The following is a 24,312-nucleotide window of genomic DNA, read 5'->3' as shown; positions in this document are numbered from 1 at the left end:
ATTTTTTAGGCGGGAGGTGGGGGATGTAAGTATGGTTCATCTTAAAGGGGAAGCAGGAAGAGGACACAAGAAATATGGGAAGACGAGGGGCATTGACTATGAAGAGAAGCTGTTTGAGATCAATTGGGGGAACAGTAGAATTGTGGTAACGTTACTGGACCAGGAATCCAGGGGTTGGATTAATGCTCCGGAGACCTATTCAGATTCCATCATGGCTGCTGGAGGAATTTACTTTCAATTCATAAAATCTTGAAGAAGTCTCATTAATAATGATCGTGAAACTAGTGGATTGGCATAAAAACCCATCTGGTTCACAGATGCCTTCAGGGGTGAAAATCTTCCGTCCTTATCCAGTCTGGCTTACACCTGATTCAGACCGATCCCAACGTGGTGACTCTTAATTGTGCTTTAATGGCGGAGCAAGCCACTCAATAGTGGATGGGTCACCGCCATGTGTTCAAAGGCAATTAGGGATGGGCACCTCAGAGCGCACAGGTGCCGAAGTGTGGCGGCTAGAGGATTTCCATAGTAACTTTATTGCAGTGTTAATGTAAGCCTACTTGTGACATGAATGAATAAATAATAATTTTTAAAAATGATTTTGCACAATAAGAAAGCATAATTACAAATGGTGGAGATGGGGAATTCTTCTGGTTGTACTTTTGCTTTGAATGGTGTGAAAATGGCAAAGGAATGAAGTCTGTGGAACTGTGGAACTCTTTGCCGCAGAAGGCTGTGGAGGCCAGGTCATTGAGTGTCTTTAAGACAGAGATAGATAGGTTCTTGATTGGTAAGGGGATCAGTGGTTATGAGGAAAAGGCAGGAGAATGGGGATGAGAAAAATATCAGCCATGATTGAATGGCGGAGCAGACTCGATGGGCCGAGTGGCCTAATTCTGTTCCTATGTCTAATGGTCTGAGAACAGTGGCTGCTGATGCTGGAAATCTGAAATAAAAACAGAAAACACTTGATAAGTTTAGATTGGCAGCATCTTTGGAGAGAGAAACAGTGAATGTTTTGGATCTAAATGATGCTACTCCAGAAGTGTTTCTTGACCACAATGTCTATCAGTCCCTCACCCTCCCATAGCATCTATCAGCTCCCACCCCTCCCACAGTGTCCAGCAGCCTCCCCCTCCCATGTCTACTGCTCCCCGCCACAATGTCTATCAGGGCCCCGCCACAATGTCTATCAGGGCCCCGCCACAATGTCTATCAGGGCCCCGCCACAATGTCTATCAGGGCCCCTCCCATAACATCTATCAGACCCCATCCTTCCCACAGTGTCCAGCAGCCTCCCCCCCCCCCCACTTCCCTGTGTCCACCGCTCCCTCCCCACAATGTCTATCAGCCCCCCCATCCCTCCCAGTGTCTGTCACCCTCCCAGTGTCTGGGCCTCCAGCCCCCAGTGTCTATCACCCCCCCAATGTCTGGACCTCCAGCCCCCAGTGTCTATCACCCCCCCAATGTCTGGACCTCCAGCCCCCAGTGTCTATCACCCTCCGTGTCTGTCACCCTCCCAGTTTCTGGGCCTCCAGCCCCCAACTGACACTCTGCCGCAATGCACGGTGGGTGAATCTCTTTTCCAAACAGCCGCCCGCGCCTTCTCCCAGCCCGCCCGCTGATTGGTCAGTTGGCCTTTGTGACGGAGGTCAGAGTTCCATTGTGCGCGCTGCCCATTGGTAACCGCCCAGCGGCCCCGCCCCTCCCCCCTGGGCCCCGCCCCCTTGGCCCCGCCCCGGTCAGAGCATCGCAGAGACTGGGAGCACCGGCACTGAAGGTAAATCCCTGGGTGGCGGAGCTGGGGCTGGCCCCCTGGGCTGTGGAGCCTGCCCGCTCGGTGTGCCTGTACCCCTAGGCGGGCTGCTCGGGGCGTGCCCCGCCGGCTCACTGGCCTACAGCGGCGAGGCCTAGTGGTCGCCGATGGGCTGAGGCTGTTGCCCCGGGGTGGGGGACGACTCTAGATGGGTTGTAGTTCCCACTCCAGGATGCGCCGGCCGATTGAGGGGGAGAGGGAGGGGGGTGACAGCCGGTGACTAATATGCACTGAATTTGAAGCTCCGCTCAGTGGAAGGGGGTTTGAGGGAGAGGGTTGGTTGTCGGCAGGCTCTGGCCCGTTGTCCTGGGAGACGAGATACATTCAGGGAGTGAGCGGCCGGAGACAGGCTCAGAGAGGCTGCACTGAATTACAGCTCAAACCCAGCTCCTGTACACAGGAGAAAGCTCTACACTTCCCAGCAAGGCTGGCCCAGCAACCACAGTTCTTATCTTCAATTTTCTACTCGTGTATATGTATGAAAATACTGAATTTTTGATCTGATTTATTATTGTCACATGTATTAGTATACAGTGAAAAGTATCGTTTCTTGCCTGCTGTACAGACAAAGCGTACCGTTCATAGAGAAGGAAAGGAGAGGGTGCAGAATGTGGTGTTACAGTCATAGCTAGGATGTAGAGAAAGATCAACTTAATGCAAGGTAGGTCCATTCAAAAGTCTGACAGCAGCAGGGAAGAAGCTGTTCTTGAGTCGGTTGGTACGTGACCTCAGACTTTTGTATCTTTTTCCCGAAGGAAGAAGAATTGGTTGAGCATTCAGTAAATTCCTTTGTCCGTGAATGAATTTAATTCAAGAGCAAATGAAAGAAAGTAGTTCTCAAACTCCAGTACTAATGATGTCCAAAGTGATGTCTCAATGATGATGTCTCGAGCTTAACAAAGGTCTTTTCTTTGCTTATTTTACTTGTCCTGCAGCATGTTATAGAAAATGTTTTTTTTCTTTTTTAACTTTTGTTCTTGGGCATACTTAAATTTATCAGTTAGATGAGTGTCAGGTGCATACCTGATATAAGCAGTTTCTAGTTGTTCTACTGTTGATAAATTGGCAGTTATATGCTTGTCTTTGGAATAGTAATTCTAGAGATAACATTGTACTCCAGGCCAGCCTCTCACTTTCAGCTGTCACCCCAAAGTCTGCCCCTGTGTCCTAACTCACACCAAGTCCTTTCACTCTTTCCCCTCTGCTGATCTACATTTGCTGTTGCACAGGGCTTGTTTTTAAATTTGTCATCCTTGTTTTCAAATCCCTGCATGGCCTTGCCCCTCCCTTTCTCTGTAATCTCCTCCAGACTGATAACCCTTGAATATCTCTGTTCCTCCAATTCTAACCAGTTAAACATCCCTGATTAGTATTGATCAGCTGGTAAATTGGGCAGAGCATTGGCAGGTGGAATTTAATCCTGATAAGTATGAGGTGATGCATTTTGTGAGGTCTGATAAGGGTAGGATATACACAATAAACGGTAGGCTCCTAGGGAGTATTGAGGAGCAAAGGCATCTTGTGTACAAGTCCATAGATCCCTGAAGGTGGCAGCACAGGTACATAGGGTGGTGAAGAAAGCATACAGAATGCTTGTCTTTATTAGCTGGGGCACTGAATATAAGATATTGGTTAGGCCACAGATGGAGTATTGTGTGCAGTTCTGGTTGCCACACTATCAGAGGGACATGATTGCACTGGAAAGGGTACAGAGGAGATTTGCCAGGATGTTGCCTGGGATCAAAATGATCAGCTATGAGGAGAGATTGGATAAGCTGGATTTGTTTTCTCTGGAACAGAGGAGGCTGAGGGCAGATCTGACAGAGAGATACAAAATCATGACAGCCCGTGATAGGGTGGATTGTAAGAATCCTTTCCCCATGGCACAGGTGTCTAAGACCAGAGGGCATAGGTTTAAGATGAGGAGTAAATGATTTAAATGGGACCTGAGGAAAAATGTTTGCACCCGGGAGGAGGGGGGTGGAAATACGAATCGCACTATCTGAGAGGGTGATGGAGGCAGTTACTCCATTTCAGAAGCATCTGGACGAGCACGGAAATTGCCAAGGCATAGTAAGCTATGGACCAAGTGCTGGTAAATGGGATTAGTATAGATTGATATTTGATGGTTGGCATAGACATGTTAGGTCAAATGGGCCTGTTTCTGTGCAGTATGACTTAAAATAAAGAAAGAACATTGTTGGAGCGTGGAAAGAATGTTGCTGCACAGGAAGTGGTTGAGGCTGAAAGCAATGCATCTGTTGAGTAAATTGGATAAATATTTAAAGCGGAGGAAGGCACCAGGTTATTGGAAATGAAGGGTATGATGTGATTAATTTTGGATTGCGCAACCAGAGAGCTGGCATTGTAATAATGAACTGAATTTCCTCCTCCTGTGCTGTAAACATCTATGTTTCTAAGAAAGCTTTAATCAATCAACATGTTATTGAGTGAAATATTCTGAAATTTGTCCATGTTAAAAATCCCCAGAATTATTCAGAAATGCATATTTTAACTGTCAAGCATTCAAGACCCATTTTAACTTTCGTGGGATTAGCAATTCTCTGATTTTATGCAGAAACATGAATTTCAAAGCGCGCTTAATGCTAATGTTTGAATCTTTCAGGAGTGTGGAGCACCATGAGCTTGGCGGAGATTTACGATAATGTGAAAAAAGGGAGGGAATATGCCCTGCTTGGAAACTATGATTCTTCAATGGTTTACTACCAAGGAGTGATCCAGCAGATTCAGAAGCACAGTCAGTCAATCCGAGATCCAGCGTTAAAGATGAAATGGCAGCAAGTACGATGATTTCCTCTACCAAATTTCCCACTCACCCTGTCCTTTAGCGAGATGCTTGTTTATACACATTTGCTCGAGCTATCTTTTATCTCAACGACATTACTGTTTACTGGCGGTGAGATGATGAAGAAATTTTATAGTGAGAGTGTTTGGAGATATTAAGAAATTTATGTTGCATCTACTAGTCATATCATGACTTGAAAATGTTTTCCCCAGATAGTTTTTGAATTTTGATTTTTGATCCCTATTAAATAATCCAATCTATCTCTTTCATAGAAATCATAGAAACCCTACAGCACAGAGAGGCCATTCGGCCCATCGAGTCTGCGCCGACCACAATCCCACCCAGGCTCTACCCCCATATCCCTACATATTTTACCCGCTAATCCCTCTAACCTACGCTTCTCAGGACACTAAGGGGCAATTTTAGCATGGCCAATTAACCTAACCCGCACATCTTTGGACTATTTCTATTAAGATCAATATGGGTGTTCTATTACAACTGTTTGAGATGTTGTAATGTTACAATCTGAGCTGATAATACTGGACCTGTTACATCCCAGAATGAAAACTAGCTTGATGGATCTTAACTTTTTTGAAACTTTGGAGGACAGTTACTGAACAAATTCACAGGTTGATGAACTGTTAACACAAATAATAAAACATATATAAACAAGAAAAATGAACTATATTACCTCATACAACAAGGTGAGAAAGATCTCAATCCAAACACAAGAAGGTGATACAAATATTCATAAAGCTTTCACTATAGCTCTCAATTTGGAACAATAACACAATTTACAGTATCTATCTCCTACTTGAATATTCAGGATAAGTAAGGGATGCATGTGAATGAACAGGCGATCTGTGATGGGACATCCCAATCAGATTCCGTGGATTTCAACCCATCTGGAGGCTTGCCACACCATGAGCCAATTATTCTTGCTGAAACTCTGCCCATCGCACAAGGGTTTCCAATCTCCATGTTTGAAGAACTTGCCTGGAAATTCTCTTCCACACATTGCTCTCACCCAGATGGCTGCAACCCTGAATTAACCTGCAGGGTTTCAAGCTCACCATCTAAGATTATTTTCTCCTGGATCATTACATACATTCAAACTCCAAGTCCCAAGTGCAGTTTCTCACCTTTGGTCCTGTCAAGCAGAACACCAGCTCTAAAGGCAGTAAGGAGTCACCAACCTCCGGCTGCCTCCTTGTACCTTCAAGCTCCAAGTTTGCTCCCCACAGCTCTCCCTATGATTTGCTCCTTTTTTGTCAACTTTACTTAACCAGGGCGGCACGCAGAAGGAGGCCATTCAGCCCATTGAGTCTGCACCGATCACAATCCCACCCAGGCCCTATCCCCTTAACCCCATGCATTTACCCTGCTAATTCCCCTGTCACTAAGGGACAATTTAGCATGACCAATCCACCTAACCCGCACAATCTTTGGACTGTGGGAGGGAAGCGGGGCACCCGGAGGAAACCCATGCAGACACGGGGAGAATGTGCTGGAATTGAACCTGGGTCCCAGGTGCTGTGAGGCAGCAGTGCGCCACAGTGCCGCCCCAAGAGTAAATGAACTTTTATTTTTGTCCTGCCTTGCTTTTTCTCGTTTGGATGTGACTTTTGAGACTTATTTTAATGGATAATTTGCATTATTTTATCATCTCGATTCAATTTGGGATAAAAGGAAAAGCCACAATAAAGGTGCACTCTGACCATATTAATTTTCTGAATCCCTAAGATAAAGGGCAGAAGTGCTTTCATTTGAATGTGTCTATATCATTTACAAATGCAGTTAGAAAAATCTAGTGTTTGAGGAAGTTAAAGCAGGCCTTGTTCGAATCCTGTCACAGAAATACTGCACAGAATGTTGCTGTGATTTGTTTTCCAGGTGCGTCAAGACTTGGTCGAAGAGTATGAGCAAGTCAAAGGTATCGTTAACACCCTGGAAAGCTTCAGAGTAGAGAAACCTCCTACTGATTACTGTGCACCTCAGCAAGATGAATCTTCCAAAGATCCCACTGTTTGGCCACCACCTATTCCTGTTGAACACCGGTGTGTAAAATTAATACTGAATGTTAGTTTTGTAAAACTTGAGTTTTATGAATACGAGTTCTCTCTTTCTGTTTGTGAACTGTACTTAAAATTTATTTCTAACGTCAGTGTTAACTGTATGTATGATGATACAAAGCATTAACTTTAAGGCAATGGCAGTACAAATCCAATGTAGATATGCTAAAGCACCCGGTACGGAGAGGGAAGGGTCGGGATGGCGACCTCCTCGTGAACCTGCTCCTGGGCCTGGCGAAACGCGCCATTTACCGGTCCAGGCAGCGGGCGATCGAGGGGGCCGTCCATCCTGACTGTCTTACCCTCTACCGCGGCTACGTTCGCGGCCGGGTGTCCCTGGAGAGGGAGCATGCGGTGTCCACGGGCGCGGTTGACGCTTTCCGTGCCCATTGGGCACCGCAGGGGTTGGGGTGCGTTATTGACCCTGACAATCACATTCTAATTTGATGTTTTTAAGTTTCCTTTGTACTTTGATTTCTGTTCGGGCTGTTCCCCCTCCTTTTGGGGAGCTGCCCCTTTTACTTTGTCCCGACTTAATCTGAGTTTGTTTATTTGGTTTGACCTAAAAAGAGGGCAAATAATTTGTGCTTAGTGGTGAGCAAATGACAAAAGAAGCCGGAGAAATAATAGCCCATACCAACCATCGAGGCTGTTCCGCCATCCAATAAGGTCATGGCCTAACTATGCCAACTCCATTTCCCACTCTATATGCCATGATTCCCCGAGTACCCAAAATATTTTTGATCTCGTTCTTGATTATATTCATCAACTGAGCATCCTGTGCCCTCTGGGAGAGTCCATCGAGTTTGCACCAACTCTCTGAAAGCACCTAACCCAGGTCCAGCCCCCTGCCCCATCTCCGCAACCCTGTGCATTTACCGTGGCTGATCCATCTAGTCTGCACATCTTTGGACACTAAGGGGCAATTTAGCATCGCTAATCTATCTAACCTGCACATCTTTGGACTGTGGGAGGAAACCAGAGCACCCAGAGGAAACCCTCACAGACATGGGGAGAACGTGCAAACTTCACATAGACAGTCACCCAAGGCCAGAATCGAACCCAGGCCCCTGGCGCTGTGAGGCAACAGTGCCAACCACTGCACTGTGCCACCCTATAAGAATTTTATATGTTTCAATGAGACCATCTCTCATTCTTCTAAACTCCAGAGAATATAAACCCATTCTACTCATGGGACAGTCTCCTCATCCCAGGAATAGATTTAGTAAACCTTCATTGCCCCCTGTCTAGGGCAAGTATATCTTTTCTTGAGTAAAACTGTAAGCAGTGCTCCATGATGTGGAGATGCCAGCGTTGGACAGCAGTGCTCCAGACATGGCCCCACCATAACCTCTATAATTGCAGTAAGATTTCTTCATTCTTATACATAAAACTCTTTGCAATAAAGGCCAACATAGTATTTACCTTATTGTGCCTGCATGTTAACTTTCTATGATACATGTCCAGGGGCCCCTAAATCCCTCTGCATACCAACACTTCCTAATCTCTCACTTAAAATAAAAAATACTGCTTCTCCAAAGTGAATGATTTTACTCCTCTCCATATTATATGCCATCTGCCAACTTGCCTATTTATTTAATTAGTTTGTATCCCTGCATAGTTTCTTTATCATCTTCGCAGCTTACTTTCTCTGCTAGCTTTGCATCATCAACAAACTCAGATATATTACACTTGTTCCTCTGATCTAAGACATTGGGTAACAATTGTACACAGCTGAGGTCCAAATACTGATCTTTGCGGCATTCCATTAGATACACCTGCGATCCTGAAAATTACATTTTCATTCCTACTCTTGCTTTTCTGCCTATCATCCAATCCTCAATCTTGTGTAGCACACACTTCTGTGGCATCTTAGAATCATAGAAACCCTACAGTCCAGAAGGAAGCCATTAGGCTCATTGAGTTTGTACCGACAACAGTCCTACCTATGCCCTATCCCCGTAACCCCACATATTTACCCCGTTAATCCCTCTAACTACGCATCCTGGGACACTAAGGGGTAATTTACCATGGCCAATGCACCTAACCCGCACATCTTTGGACCATGGGAGGAAATCGGAGCACCCGGAGGAAACCCACGCAGACACGGGGAGAACATGCAAACTCCACACAGACAGTGACCTAAGCCAGGAATCGAACCCAGGTGCCTGGAGCTGTGAGGCAGCAGTGCTAGCGACTGTGCCACCATGCCGCTATGCATCTGAAAATGTAAATATACCACAAGCTCTGGTTCCCCCTCAACCATCCTGCTAGTTACACTCAAATCCCCCACTGAGATTCTGGAGGTTATTATTGACTGGGAACTTAACTGCACCCACTTTATAAATACTGTGGCTAAAGATCAAGTCAGACTTGGAATTCAATTCATGACTCCCCAAAACTGGTCCATCATCTACAATACACAAATCAGAAATGTGATTGAATGCATCCCTCTTGCCTGGATAAGTGGAGCTCCAACAATGCTCAAGAAGTTCAACACCATTCAGGGCGTAGCAGCCCACGTTATCAGCATCCCATCAGCATTCACTTTAAACATGAACTTTACCACTGGTGCAAAGTGGTAGTAATACACTTGCAAGATGTACTGTAGAAACTTGCCAAGACTACTTCAACAGCATCTCCCAAACCTGTGACCTCTGGAAGGGCAATGATAGCAGAAATATGGGAACATCACCACCTGCAAATGCCCACTGCAAGTCTCTCACCATCCTGACTTGGAGCAGTATCGTTGTCCCTCCATGTGCTGAATTAAAATCCTGGAACTCCCTGTAAGTGTACCTACACCACATGGATGCAGCCATTCAGGAAGATGGCTCACCACCATCTTCTCAAGGGTAATTAGGGATGGACAATAAATACCCACTTGCTAGAGATACTCGCACCCCATTGTCAAACACGATTTCCCTCTCGTAAAGCTGGGTTCGTCATGCCTAATTTTGTTGTTTTTTATTTTTTTACTTATGTTCTCATATTCTTAGTAATGGATTCTGGCAATTTCCCTGTGACTGATGAGGGTAATATTCTACCATTCGCACCTCTTATTAGACATGTTATTTTGCTGCTTTTCTCGTCCCATTGCCAATTCCTTTGGCCTTTTGTTATTTAATCTGTTTTGTCTTCCCTATCACAGACACTTTTTGTTTTTTTTCCCAGCTTCCCCCCTCCCCCTCCCCACCCATCTCCCACTTTTGCCTGCTTGTAACCTAATACATTTTGAACATTTCCCAGTTCTGATGAAAGGTCATTGGCTTGCAACATTTATTCCGTTTGTCTCTCCACAGATGATGCCTGAATATTTCTGTTTTCTCTCTCTCCTTTTTTGAACAGTGGGGGTGCCCAGAACAGCCATTCTAGATTCTAGGGAATTCTGAAAAATTCTAACTCTGCATTAGTCATCTCTACAGCCACCTATTTTAAAACACTTAGTTGTTGGTATCCGGGCGACAATATTTATCAGCTTTTAATCACATTTTCAGTACTTTTTCTTAATAACTACTTTGTGTTCCTCATTTTTATTAGACGTTTGGTTTTCCACAATTTTTAATATATCCTCTACTGTGAAGATAAACACAAAATACCTGCCTTATAAGTATAATTTTAAATTAAAAATAAATGAAGAATAATTAAGCAGTATGAATTTGCAGTATTTTCTTGTGTCAAATTTAATTGCAATAACATTAAACTGATTTTTTTTGGAATACATTTGTACGATCAGTACTTTCACTTTTTGGTCACACTTCTTGGAAAGGTTCAGTTGGTGTTGATCAATTAGCTTATTATTTTGGCATTGCCCGATCAGGGCATGAATGTTGTACCTAACACAGTGTTACATTGAATTTCACAGAGCTCCGCTGATGAAGCGGCCGAATCGTGAGGTTAAACCTGCGCGAAAAGAATCGCCACTTGTCCAGGCACGAGGACTTGGGGGTCGAGGTCAGCAGGCTGGTAGAGTTGATAAATCTAGCAACAAGCATAGCAGTGATTCCAGAGCAAGAGGAAAAGATGACAAGGTATGCATTTGGTGCTGCAACTGTGGAACTTGTTCTTTTCACTTATAGGCAGGGTTGTTGGTTATTTTCTACAAGTTGAGATATTAGAACTGTCAAATCATATGCTCCTTCAAAAACCACAAACTTTGCATTATGTTCATCATAGTTGAAGTAGCCTGTTCCTCAACTAGGTCTTAGCTTTTCTTATTTGTTCTTGGGATGTGTGCACTGCTGACAAGGTGAACATTTATTGTCCCTGATTGCACTTGAAAAGCTAGTGGTGAGCCGCCACCTTGAGCCACTGCTATCCATGTGGTGTATGTACACCCACAGTGCTGTTAGAGAGGGAGTTCTAGGATTTTGACTCAGTGATGAAGGAATGGAGATATAGTTCCATGTATAGTGAAGGGGCACTTGCAAGTGGTGCTGTTGCCATTTAATGACTCCCCTTGTCCTTTTAGGTGGTAGAGTATTGGGTTTGGGAGGTACTGTCAAAAGAAGACTTGGTGAGTTAATTGCAATAAATCTTGTACATATACACAACAGGCATGGTGCGCTGGTGATAGTTGAATGTTTAAGCTGCTGGGTGTGATGCCAATCAAGGAAGTTGCTTTGTCCTGGACAATGTCGGGCTGCTTGTTCGAGCTGCACTCATCCTGCAAATCCAGTGGTAAGGAAGGCAGTCCAACAGTAGCATCTTCTCTCAAGCCAACATGCCCAGTAATAAAGCGCTATTCACTCAAGCTGCTCCGCTGGGCATGACGTATAGTTCGTATGTCTGACACCAAACTCCCAGAGCAACGGATCCAGAACTCGGTCACAGCAAGGAACTCACAGGAGGGCAGCGGAAACGTGTCAGGAAGGTCCTCAGAACATCTCTGAAGTGGTCAAACATTCTTGACAACTCGTGAGAGTCTTGGCTTTTGACCAAGTTTGGGAAGTCACCAATCAAATTGAGAGGCAGGAAGGCACAAAACCTCCATGTTGCCTAACGTGTTCATTTACATTTTCCGCTTTAGTGTGACAATGAAACAAAATCACTTTAATTTTATTTTGAACTTTCTATTCCTACTGTTTTTATGCAAACAAATAGCGTAATTGTAGAAAAGCACCAGAAGAACCAATTGGTGCTAGGTTAAACTGAGAAAGAAATTCCAGAAGTGTTTTTTAAGATGGGAAAAATAAAATTGCAGCTAACTCAGCAGATGGATGAATTATTCGAAGTACCAGTGGTAAATGAATATTCATTTTACTATGCTTTTCAACAGCATAGATTGTGAAGCCCTTAAATAATGGTTGCAGAAATCTTCCTGCAAATTAAAAAGGTGCTCAAGAAACACTTTGGCATATAAGACCAGACAGTCAAAGTACATGACTGCTCTTTAGAAATGGCCTTATTTAGCAGCACTGGGATTTCAGGTGCACCAATGACTTTGGTCTGGATTTTATGATCAGCAGTGAAGCGATGTCATTCACCCCTAACCTCAAAGTAAAGTGTGAATTTCCCGAGTGTGGTAACGAGGGCAGAAATTTCCCTTGGGCCTCGTGTGGCTCTGCAGCATTCACTAATGCTGGCCATCAGGGAAAACATGATTGGGATAGAGGGTGCAGTGAATAGATGGCACACCCACAGAATCTGTCCAAACTCAATTGCTGCAGTGTGAGTTAATGTTTAAAAGTCACTGAAGCAAAAGAATAATAATGCGCACAAATCTATGAATTAGAAGCAGTAGTTGGCAACTCGGTCCCTCGAGCCTGCTCTGCCATTTGATAGGTTAATGGCTGATCTAATCGTGGCTTCAGCTTCACTCTCCTGTCTATCCCCTATGCTCTTTGACCCCTTTGTCAATCAAAACTCTATCCAATTTAACCTTAAAAATATTTAGTGATCCTGCCGTCACTGCCCTCTGGGGAAGAGGATTCCACAGATTAACAACCCTCTGCAACCCTCATCTTCATTCTAAATGGGAAACACTTTTTCGTTTTAAACCGTTTCCCCTACTTGTCTCATAAGGGGAAATATCCTCCCAGCATCTACCGTCAAGTCCCTCAGAACCTAATGTTTCAATTGGATCACCTCACTTTCTTCTAACTCCAGTGTCTACAGGCCTGATCGGTTCAGCCTTTCCTCATAAGATAACTCCTTTATCTTAGGAATCGGTTGTGTGAAAACTCCCTGAACTCTTAACGCAGTCATATCCTTTTTTAAGTATGGAGACCAAAACTGTACAGTGCTCCAGATGTGGACTCACCAATGTACAATTGTAGCAAAACTTTCCTACTTCTATATTCCATTTCCTTTGAAATAAATCATTACATTCCATTTGCTTTCCTAATCAGTTGCTGTAACTGCTTACTAACTTTGTGGTTCATATGCCAGGACATCCAGATCCCTCTAATGCACAGTTATGCAATCACCCTCCATTTGAATAATATATTGCTTCTTTATTCTTCCTGCCAATACAGACAAGTTTGCATTTTCCAACTTTATACTCCATTTGCTAAATTGGTACCCACTCACTTAACCTGTCTTATTCCTTTGTAGACTCTTTGCCCCCTCACAATTTACTTTCTTACCTATCTTTGTGTTATTAGCAAATTTAGCAGCTATACATATGATCCCTTCATCAAATAAATAGTTGAGGTTCCAACATGGATCCCTGTGGTACTTCACAAGTTACAGATTGCCAGCCTGAAAATAACCCATTTATCCCTACTCTTTGCTTCCTGTTAGCTAATCAGTTCCCAAGCATGATATGTTACCCCCTATACCATGAACTCCTATTTTATGGAGTAACCTTTGGTGTGGCACCTTATCAAACGCCTTTTGGAAAGCCAAGTGCACCATATCTACAGGTTCTCCTTCATCCATGTTACTTGTTACTTCCTTATAGAGCTCTAATAAATTAGTCAACCATGATTTCCCTTTCACAAAGCCATGTTGTGAAAGAAAACTCCAATGAGAAGAATTAATTTTTAAAAATCATAGAATTATGCAGTGAGGTCAAATGAATCATTTTTTAAAAAGTAATTAATTTATACGTATTTTTATATATCAGAATAGTGTTAGAGGCAGTTTAAAAAGTGAGATCTCCACAGTCAGTTTGGAAGCTGAAATGTGTTCCAGTATGTGTGTCGTCGGTGGCTTGAATTTTTAAAAATTGTTCATAAGGAGACTTTGGAGTAGGGTCTTTTTGTCTGGAAATGTTGGGCCCAAAATGTTGTTGTGAAAACTTTATGTTGACAAGTTTGCTGTTGTTCACACAGGAAAAATCCAGGCCATTGACTTTGGTTACTTTATTAGTGGGAACCAAACATTTTAAGAAGTCCTATATTAAACAGTTTACAATTTCACATTTTCATTGCTTCTTCAGGTAAAAATGGTTATTTTTTTTTCTCATTCTTCAACCAAAGGCAAGATAAATGATGGCCTTTTAACATTCTGACATTCTAAGTGGTCAAGGGCTGGGTTACTCCATTTTGTGTTTTCATGCTCACCACTTGTGTGTCAAAGGGCAGGACTAGAATGAGACCATGTTTGCCTTCTACCATGAGCTTTGAAAATCTGTTTGGTGTTTTTTATATACCTGCTGATATACAGGAATAATAATAGAATATTAACAATTTCTTGTCAACTTGGTTACAGGGCAGAAGAAATCTCCAGGAAGCAGCGGGAGATGCAGATAGCAAAAGATTTGATGGAACTGGTTACGATAAGGACTTAGTTGATGTTCTGGAAAGAGATATTATTTCCAGGAATCCCAATGTCCATTGGTATACTGTTTTAATATTAGGGTTTTAAAAATACTTTTACACCCATGACCAAAACCTAACATCTTCATTTTCTGTTCAGGGATGATATAGCTGATTTAGAAGATGCTAAGAGACTTTTGAGAGAAGCTGTTGTGTTACCCATGTGGATGCCTGACTTCTTCAAGGGAATAAGGCGACCCTGGAAGGTAGGAATTAGTTTTTTTGTTGAGATCTTTATAGAATCGTAGGCCATTTGACCTGCTAGCTCTTTGAAAGAGCTGTCCGATTTAGTCCTATACTTCGACTTTTTCCTCATAATTTGGCACATTAGTTGTCTTCAGGAAAGTGCTAAATTGCCCTTTTAAAGTTCCAATGGAATCTGCTTCCACCACCTTTCCAAGTAGTGTGTTCCTGGTCTTAATCTTGTCTGAAGACATTTCTCCCAGTTATTTTGCTCGTTATTTTAAATCTATGAACCCAGAATCTATTGCCGGAAGAAATAGTTTCTCCCTATTGCTTTATCAAAACCCCTCACAACTTTGCCTCTATTAAAGGTCACCCCTCCAACCTTCTCTGCTCAGAGTAGAACAATCTCAGATATCTCTACCCTCTCCAGGGCCTTGACTTTAGTGGTGCTCGGAAATATACACACTATTCCTTCTGAGGCCTGACCAGAGATTTGTGAAGGTTCAACATGATTTCCTGGTTTTTGTATTAAATTGTGCCTCTGTTTTCGAAGCCAAGAATCCCATCTGCTTTCTTAACTGCCTAATTCAGCCACCTTCAACATGTACTCCCCAATTCCCTCTGTTCTTGTACCCATCCTCAAAAAACAAAACAATTTACATTAAGCTGTCTTTCCATATTGTTTATACGCTTTTTAACTTCATGGTTCATTGTGTGTTAAATGTAGACTAATGGCTATGTAAGAAGGGGAGAATACTGCACGTTAAAGTTAACCACCCACCCAAACTAAAACAGATGTGAGTTTGTGTTACTGCCTTATAATTGTGTAGTTTCCTCCCTCTACTCTTGTGACAACCAACCTAAGTTCAATTTGCCATTTGTGCAAAGAGGAAGAGTTCTGAAAAACTGCAACTTGAGCCCAATACATGTTGGACATAGAACATTACTTCTTGTTTAAATCCACCCAACATTACTGCTTTAAACTTCTTGATTTAATTTTTTTAAGAAGCAAATTCTGTGCTTTCTTTGAGTGATCAGATGTACCCATCTGGAACAAGAATTTCTATAAATAGTACTGAAATGATCCTTTTAAAATCAATATTGCTTATTTGTACAGGTTAACGAGCATGGTATTCAGTAGTTTTGAGTAGAAAGGTTCATATGTTCCATATTCTTATGATGTATGTAAACTTGTTTTCATTTTCTGAACATTTTTTAAACCTACAAATGCTTTGTGTTGTAATGTAATTTTACAATTCTGCTATTAGATATATGTTCTAATAAAGATTATTCCTCGGAAAAGATATAGGCCATTCAAACCCACTAGTCTGTTTTGTCATCCATTCAGCCATGGATCATGGCTGATCTTTATGCAACTGTATTTACCCGTCTTTGTTCTAAATCACTTGATATTCTTACCTAATGAAATTCTTAGTCTTCAAAATTTCAGTTGGTGCAGCATCCGTGGCCCTTGGGGGGAGAAAGTTCCACTATAGCCTCTGTGTGGGGAAAAATACTAAGCCCTCAGTTCTGGATTCAACCATTAGAGGAACTTGGATGGCACTTCAACAAAAGAGAGACTTGCATTGTAAAGTGTCTTTTACAACCTCAGAATGTCCCAAAGCACTTTATAGCCAATTAAGTACTTCTGAAGTTAAAAGGGAAAATGCTGGATAAGCTCAGCGAGTCTGAGTTTAGAAGAAGAATTACACGGGCCCCAGATGCTGCCAGACCTGCTGAGTTCATCCAGCATTTTCTCTTTTTACTTCAGGTTTCCAGCATCCGCAGTATTTTGCTTTTATTTAAGTACTTTTAGGTGTTGTCATTGTTGTGGGAAATGTGGCAGCCAAGTTGGGGCACTGCAAACACCCATTGACAGCAATGTGATAACGACCAAATGATCATTTTCTGTGGTATTGATTGAGGGGTACATAGTGGCAAGGATAGCAGGAATAGCTCTGCTTTGAAATTGTGCTATCGGGTCTTTTTGTCCCTTTGAGAGAGCAGGAGGAACTTCATTTCTGATCTAACAGGATGGCACCTCCAACAGTGTAGCATTCCCTCAGCACTGTACTGGAGTGTCAGCTAGATGAAATAGGGACCCGTGTCCTGAGGATAAAACTTAATGTGTGTTCTCCCTGTTTTTTGGATGCAACAATGTGATTACTAATTTAGTGATGGGACTCCCAGTCTATGTGCATGTTCAGGCCAATGCGAAGTTCATCAGGCTTATGTTTCAGGCATTGGATTCCTTGCAGATGGAAATGAGGAGTCTAATGGGTGTTATATTCCCCTCACTGAAATATTTTGACAGAGTGGAACTGGACTGGGCCAAGCTGCAGGATTCTTCAGTGGCCCCATTGACCACCATCTAGACTGCCAGTGAATTGAAGGAAATCTCTATCTGCCTCAGTTGACTGATTATTGTAGCAAAGTTACAAAAGACACTTAAGTAGAATTTCACTTGAAAATGAGCAGATGGTTAGAAAGGATGAAATAATTATTTTTTGCCTTCAGTGGGATGGGTGAGGAGGGGAGAGGGAGATGGGACTAGTGGGAGGAGAACCATGTTTGTTCTAAGGTGTGCACGTGCACAGCAAACAGCGATCTGGAATGTACTGTGCATCAAAGTTAACAAGCCACTCCAATTTATGGAAGTCCAGTGGCAGTTAACATGGACAGCACAGTAGTTAGCATGGCTGCCTCACAGTGCCAGGGACCAAGGTCCAATTCTGGTCTTGAGTGACTGTGGACTTCACATGTTCTCCATGTGTCTGCCTGGGTTTCCTCCGAGTGCTCCAGTTTCCTCCCATAGTCCAAAGATGTGCAGGTTAGATGGACTGGCTATACTAAATTGCCCCTTAGTGTCCAAAGATGTGTAGGTGGATTAGCCATGGTAAAAAGCCACGGGGATAGGGCAGAGGGGAGGGCCTGGATGCTCTTTCAGAGAGTCCGTGCAGACCTGATTTGCTGAATGGTCTCTTTCTGCACTGGAGGGATTCTGTGGTTCTATGGGAAGCTGCCCATGGACAAGATAGAAGTGCTCAGGGGAGCTTGTAACCTGCCCAGTACAAAGGATATTTTTTAGGGAACAATAAGAATGTGAACAGAAGGAGAAAGTTGTGTCCGATTCTCTATTTTTGTTACTCCTGAACAGTGTGGAAAACACTGAGGAAAAACTGATTGAAAAGTGTACAGTTTGCACAATTTCACTTTTAGGACCAACTGGTGTATTTTTCAAAAAAGCTTCTTTTGCCCAGTGGTGTGGAGCTGTATATATGCTTTTACCAACTGGATTCAACAACTTGAGCTTTGGCATTGATGTGCTCCGCAGTACCGTACGCATACAATTCTTTGATGATTAGACAAATGGAGAAAAATATTAATTCCTTATCTTGGGTATATTTTTTCCCTACTGTGTGAAAGAAACTCGTCTTTCACATTCAAGTTTCCTTCTGTACAATCCTTCGCAACTTTTTCTGATTTAGTTGGCCTGGAGTTTTTTGAATTCACTCTTGCATTGGAATGTTCTTGCTGTTAGTTTGCACCTCAGCATTGGCCCCTCTGGGCAAATAAGTTAAAGTATGGCCTTGATGGAGGATTGATCATCTTGGTACAATTTGTCTTGAGGGATAGTGTGCCAAGGCCTTCCAGTTCCCAAAAGGTGATGAACACACCTTGTTTGTGTATAGAGGCTGTACTTATAAAGTACAAGGAAGACATAATCGGGAATATATTATCACTTAGAGCTGGAAATTAAACAAGTAATTGTGAACACACTCATTTTGCATTCAAAAGTATAATGAACTAGGAAAGAAAATGATACTGTTTAAATTTTGTTTTTATTTGATTTAATTCTGAATACAGTTTAAAGAAAAATTCTGTTGATTTTCTGCCTTACATATTCCAGGGTGTGTTAATGGTTGGGCCACCAGGCACAGGTAAAACCATGCTAGCTAAGGCTGTGGCTACAGAGTGTGGTACAACTTTCTTTAATGTGTCTTCTTCCACACTAACTTCCAAGTACAGAGGAGAGTCTGAGAAGTTAGTTCGTTTGTTATTTGAAATGGTAAGTAAAATTGCTTTTTAGCTTTGCCTATTGCATTCCTCACTATGAAGTGAATGTTAGAAAATATATTGTTTAGATGCTAAGGAAAAGGAGGCGTAGACGTAAATAACAAAATTTTATTTTCTTTCCTTCCCCTTGTCACCCCCCACCTCATTGGCCACCATCTAGACTGCCAGTAGATTGAAGAGAATTTCTGTCTGCATTGACTGATTATTGTAACTAAGTTACTAACAAGTAGTATTTGACTTGAAAATGAACAGCTTCCATCCCCTACCCAGACTCTTTCCATCCATTCCCAAGCAGAAAAATGTGAGGAAAGTATTCATCTGCAATCTAGTGATTATAAATGGAGAGAACTGATTAGTACCCAAGATAGTTATGTTGCCTCTTTCATCATTATTTTGATTGCAAGCTTCTGAGTGCACACTGTCCTATTTATTTGGTGACTGGGTAGTTCCATGTAGCTACAAATCTAGCTTTCCTTTATACTCAAGACAGGTTGAGGAAATCAGTCCAAAGGAAGCTGTACTATCGACTGGCTAGGAAGCCCCGTGTAAGTGGCTAGCATTGCCGTGCGCTATCTCATATCTTAGACCAATTATTCTCCTAAAGGAAATTGTTTGCCACAAAACAGCTGAAATGTGTGGAATTGGAAAACAAAACTGAACTCTGGACAGCCTGAATAAATGTCTAATTCATTTAAAACTTGAAATAAGCTTAATGGTCAAAAGGTCACTCGTTCAGCTAAGTGGTGCCATCTTATCGAAGTTTGATCGTTTTGTTTTGGCTGGGCTGGGTTGGTAGTACTCATGCCTCTGCAATATTTGTGTTCAAACCTCAATCTGAATTTGAGGGGATTAGGTTGATACTCTGAATGTAGTGTCAAGGGTGTGCTGCATTAATAGAGGTGATATCCTTTAGGTGAGATTGTACACTTGCTAAGGTGAATACTTAAGATTTTTATATGTATGACATTCTGTGTACTCTTCCTTCAGGCCCGATTTTATGCTCCAACAACTATTTTTATAGATGAAATAGATTCAATTTGTAGTCGTAGGGGCACATCCGATGAGCATGAAGCCAGCCGTAGAGTGAAGTCAGAGCTACTTATTCAGATGGATGGTAGGTTCCCTCTGTCTGTAAAAGGCATTAGTAAATTTATTGCACATAGTGTTAAATGTTGCCTTTTAGTTTCATTACTGCACCTTCTAAAGAAGTCAAACCCATATATATTGTGTTTATTTGCTCAGTTTTGCTCCTCCATATTATGGCAATTCTACTACTCTCCTGACCTCTGGGCACAACTATATTGCTACTTGTTTCATAAATTATGTTTATTAACTCCTGGAATTGGGATAACAGTTACAAATTGCTGTACATCTAATGTCATAAGTTAGGCAAGTTTTGTACTTGCTATCGTACTCCATTCCTGGCTTTAGAGGCCTATTCTATGCTGGTGTTTGCCTTAAAATAAACATGAATTGCAGCAGTTAAGTCTGCCAAATGCTGTGGTTGAGAGAAGAAAGGCAGTGGACGAACTTGCATCCGATTCATTACTGGAAATTGAGCTTGTGTTAGTGTTTATCTTATTGAACTCTAATGATGCTGTGATAAGCCAATGAGTTGCAGTTGCTTCTTTCTTGTCCCCGTTCTCCACAAGAACGGTAGATTCACTGATTAACTTAACACTGATGAGTAAACAACTATTTTAGAGTGCAGCTAAAGATGATAGATGAGATAGTCTGGATGTACATTAAAACAGATTCAATATGCATGCATATCTGTTATTGCTGTCACCAAAGAAATATCGAAACTATTTCAGAGATACCAACTAGCTTAGTTTATTTGCTTTAGATAAGCAAGATATTGAAAAAGAAATTCTGAGACACCCATGTTCAAAATGTTTACAGTTATTTCCTATTTCAGGTGTAGGGGGTGCTTCAGATAATGAAGATCCCTCCAAAATGGTTATGGTATTGGCTGCCACTAATTTCCCATGGGATATAGATGAAGCTTTGAGGAGGAGACTGGAAAAAAGGGTCTACATTTCTTTGCCGACAGGTACAGCTCCTTGAATGCTATTAGTGTTGCTCTTGAAGTGGAATGTCTTTGTGAATAGTTATATACTCGGTGTACTTTTAGTTACTTAATATTTGAAGCCATTCCTTCTTTTAAGTGATGGAACAGTCCACTTTGTGATTATTTTGTAATTGGTGCGTGAATAACTATCTAAAGCCAATGCCTGAGCTTTATCGACGAACAATGCAGACCTGTTTTCTGCATCAGTTACATTCTGGAATTGCTTTTTAATTTGTTTCTGTTCCTAACAGCAAGCGGGAGGGCAGAGCTGCTGAAAATAAATCTCCGAGGAGTCGATGTTGCTCTAGGCGTTGATGTTACAGTTATTGCTGAGAAGATGGAAGGTTATTCTGGCGCAGACATCACAAACGTTTGCAGGCAAGAATTTTCAACCAAACTAAGATAAAATGTTGGCATAGAGGGTGGCCTGGTAACTTTAGAAACATAGTGATGTGCTTCAATCAGAAGATAAATCCCAGCATCAACAATCAAACTTGTGTCCTTTGAACTTAATTTCAATTGAGATTGCACCTTAATGTGGGAAATATTCTAAGGGAGGTCACAGGAGGGTTAAAGATGGTTCACAGGGAGATGGATTGCTATGCCTCGTAGGTTAAAGAAAATTAAAAGTTGGATCATGCGCATTAATCATGGGAAGGTCAATATCCAAGCTAATGGAAAGAGCAGTAGCGAGGAGAAGGAAGACACTGGCGATTTGACTGGAAACTAGGACTTTTAAAAATATATTTTTGTCTATCATTATTGCTTTAACTATTTTTAGAGATGCTTCCATGATGGCAATGCGGCGTCGAATTCAAGGCCTGTCTCCAGAAGAAATCAAAGCCTTGTCCAAAGAGGAGTTACAAATGCCTGTAACCATGGACGACTTTGAGCTGTCTCTAAAGAAAATTTCCAAATCAGTTTCTGCTTCAGATCTTGAAAAGTATGCAACATGGATGGCTGAGTTTGGTTCAGTGTAATTCTCCTAGGTAGTGTACATCAGACAGTGGAAGGTATTGAGTAATATATACTGTGTGAAGTCATAGGATATCGAGATTATTTTTGCACATTTGGTTCTTAATAGACAATGCATTATCAATTTGAGCCTTGAATCAACTTTACATCCAGCCTGACTCATTACATGCAAATTAAAGCACTTTAAGGCATTAATAAACTAATTTGACATATATTGGTAAAGAGGAAGCTATTTTAAATTATTTGAAGTGTTGATCTGTTGGTAAGGAAGTAGGATTCCCTTGCAATCCACACCCCTCCCCCTTGTTGGTCAAATTATTAACTAGCATTTCGACAACAAAGCTGTGCTACATATTGAAAACATCTAATTTCTCTTCTGCCCTAATATTTCTTGCCAGATACAATCCACAATTCTATATACTCCTTTTTGTTAGAAGCTTCAAATTTATAAAATAATTAACAACCATACAGTAATAACAACTACTGGTTTGGGCACCAGATTTGAAAGAAACCATGTTACTTGGCCACAAGATCTCATAGGACCATGTATTCTACAACAAAGATTGCATAGTTTGCTATAATTTTGCAAACTATCTGTCCATAGGCATAATTTTTAAGCTGCAATGATTTTTATTATTAAAACTAAGTAGCGTGATAAGGACACTACAAAATTCAGATATATATATGAGTTGGAATGAATGCTGTGTCCTTAACACTCACTATTGAGCACATGAACATAATTTGAAATAGAGTTTTACAGGTAGTATTATTTTCAATTGTTAGATACTTCTCTGAAAATAATTTTTCTTTGTTCTGTGGAAAAAGGACTGAAATGTCTCCAATTATTTAATTTTCTTAATTTCAGTATGGTGAGATTAACTGATTTGTGCTGCATGAAATTTGCCTTCCATTTAAGGATCCAGACTATTCATGTTAATAAGCAAATGTTAACGCTGTTTGAATTTTGAAGATTTCTTCAAAATTGCACGTTTCAATTTGCAGCGCCTCATCAAGATGCAGCCACCAATTTGCTCTAAAACCGTAATGCCAGGTTGCGTATCTCCGACATGGCAGTATCAACTGCTGAGCAGCTTTGTGACTTTTTTTAGTAACGAAAATCAACTGAGAAAACAAGTCAGTTTCACCCAAATCTATTGGATTTCTTCCAAAGCAGCACTTTGTTTTCCCCTTGATATTTGGGTTATAACTTGTGCCATGCAGTATGCCATTACATTGATTGTTTGTGCCCTTTCTCCTGAGTGCAAGCTCTAATCCCCATTTTCAGTTACCTGTCTGAATTTACTTAAAGACTGATATTGACTACTCTCCTACCAAAGGTTTAATTGTTTTTCTCTTAAGAAGGGAGTTAAAGGCATGTGATCGGTACTTCTGTGCAACAGTTTTTAATCTTTGGAGCTATTTAGTCCTCTTGGAACAAATCATTTTGCTTTCATATGCATCACTATTATAAAGATGAGTTAATCATATAACACGAGGCATACTAATTTATGAATAATTCCAAAGCAATTTCAAGTGTCATCAGTGCTATCTTACTACCGGAATTGCAAATTGCAATTTTATTTTTGACAACTTGTATAGTGCAGGAAACCAACTAGCATTTTTAAAGTTTTCTTGTCATGCGGCTACAGTATAGAGGCAGATGTGAACAGCCCCATTAACACACACTCAGCTCATTACTATGTCTATGTAGTAACAATATAGAAAGCTAATTGTGCTTCAAACTGATCTCCAGATGCATGGTGCAATGCATTGGAACATCAATGTTTATGGAAGAACTTAATTTTTTTCCATTCTTCTACTACGAAGAAGCATGAGTGGGCAGGTATATCTTGTATCATTCTCAAACTTGGTATGTTCTATAAGCCAATTGATTTTTTTCAAAATTCAGAGACTAAAATCTTGAAGTGTCAATTTGGCTCTGCTGACTAGTGCTAACTCAGTATTAAATGTTTAGTTATTGTTATGAACATTCTTTTAGTATTTGCACTTTTTGTAACAAAAACTTTATAGAAAAAGGGATGCTAATGTTTTATGTCATTTTATATTGTGTCCTCATAAAAGCGTTACATGTACTATTTTGGTAATGAGCAATTGTATTACTTCGCATATTATTTATGTTTTTTTGCTGTTATGAAAGAGTTTTAAATAAAATTTCTTTTTTAGTTTTTTGTGAAATTTCTGGTAATAATGGGATAATTCTGCTCAGTCTGCTTAGTAAACCTAAACTTCAATTATTAATGACTTTTGGATTTTTTTTTGAAGTAACCATGTTTAATGACGTGTATTTTATGAAAGAATTAAATATATAAAGCACCTTTCATATTCTCAGCAGATCCCAAACTGCTTCACAATTAATTAGGTATTGTCATTTGTTGCATAGACCAAGGCGGAAGCTAATTTGTACATGTCAGGGTATCTCAACAACGATGCAATAAATCATCATTTAATCTATTCTGATATTGGTGAAAGACAGATCTTGGCTGGGAGATGAGAAGAACTTCCACAGTTCAGATACCAAATCACTC

General features: G+C 41.2%; 1 protein-coding gene across 2 annotated transcripts; it reads left to right on the top strand.

Annotated features, from left to right (window-relative positions):
• Positions 1-1,726: 1,726 nt before the first annotated feature.
• katnal1 (katanin p60 subunit A-like 1) lies at positions 1,727-24,022 on the top strand. 2 transcript variants are annotated; one of them, XM_078222213.1, is made up of 12 exons: positions 1,750-1,780; positions 2,572-2,718; positions 4,443-4,618; positions 6,516-6,679; positions 10,560-10,725; positions 14,351-14,478; positions 14,558-14,663; positions 18,554-18,712; positions 19,708-19,834; positions 20,639-20,773; positions 21,043-21,169; positions 21,573-24,022. In XM_078222213.1, exons 3-12 carry the CDS (start codon positions 4,457-4,459, stop codon positions 21,769-21,771), a joined length of 1,473 nt encoding a protein of 490 aa, XP_078078339.1. In that variant the 5' UTR covers positions 1,750-1,780; positions 2,572-2,718; positions 4,443-4,456; the 3' UTR covers positions 21,772-24,022. The 2 variants fall into 2 exon arrangements, with proteins under 2 accessions (XP_078078340.1, XP_078078339.1); XM_078222214.1 differs by lacking the exon at positions 2,572-2,718 and having other exon boundaries at positions 1,727-1,780.
• The last annotated feature ends 290 nt before the right edge of the window (positions 24,023-24,312 follow it).

The sequence above is a fragment of the Mustelus asterias genome, chromosome 10, assembly GCF_964213995.1.
Source record: "Mustelus asterias chromosome 10, sMusAst1.hap1.1, whole genome shotgun sequence".
Taxonomy (NCBI): domain Eukaryota; kingdom Metazoa; phylum Chordata; class Chondrichthyes; order Carcharhiniformes; family Triakidae; genus Mustelus; species Mustelus asterias.
The sequence above is the reverse complement of the archived record's forward strand: the minus strand, read 5'-3'. Positions and strand labels throughout refer to the sequence as shown.

What these genes read in the sequence shown, in the direction of transcription:
- katnal1 (XM_078222214.1), top strand. Translation starts at nt 4,457, where the DNA reads ATGAGCTTGGCGGAGATTTACGATAATGTGAAAAAAGGGAGGGAATAT. An exon ending in TAAAGATGAAATGGCAGCAA is followed by an intron (nt 4,619 to 6,515) that starts GTACGATGATTT and finishes TTTGTTTTCCAG; the next exon opens with GTGCGTCAAGACTTGGTCGA. An exon ending in GAATAAGGCGACCCTGGAAG is followed by an intron (nt 14,664 to 18,553) that starts GTAGGAATTAGT and finishes TACATATTCCAG; the next exon opens with GGTGTGTTAATGGTTGGGCC.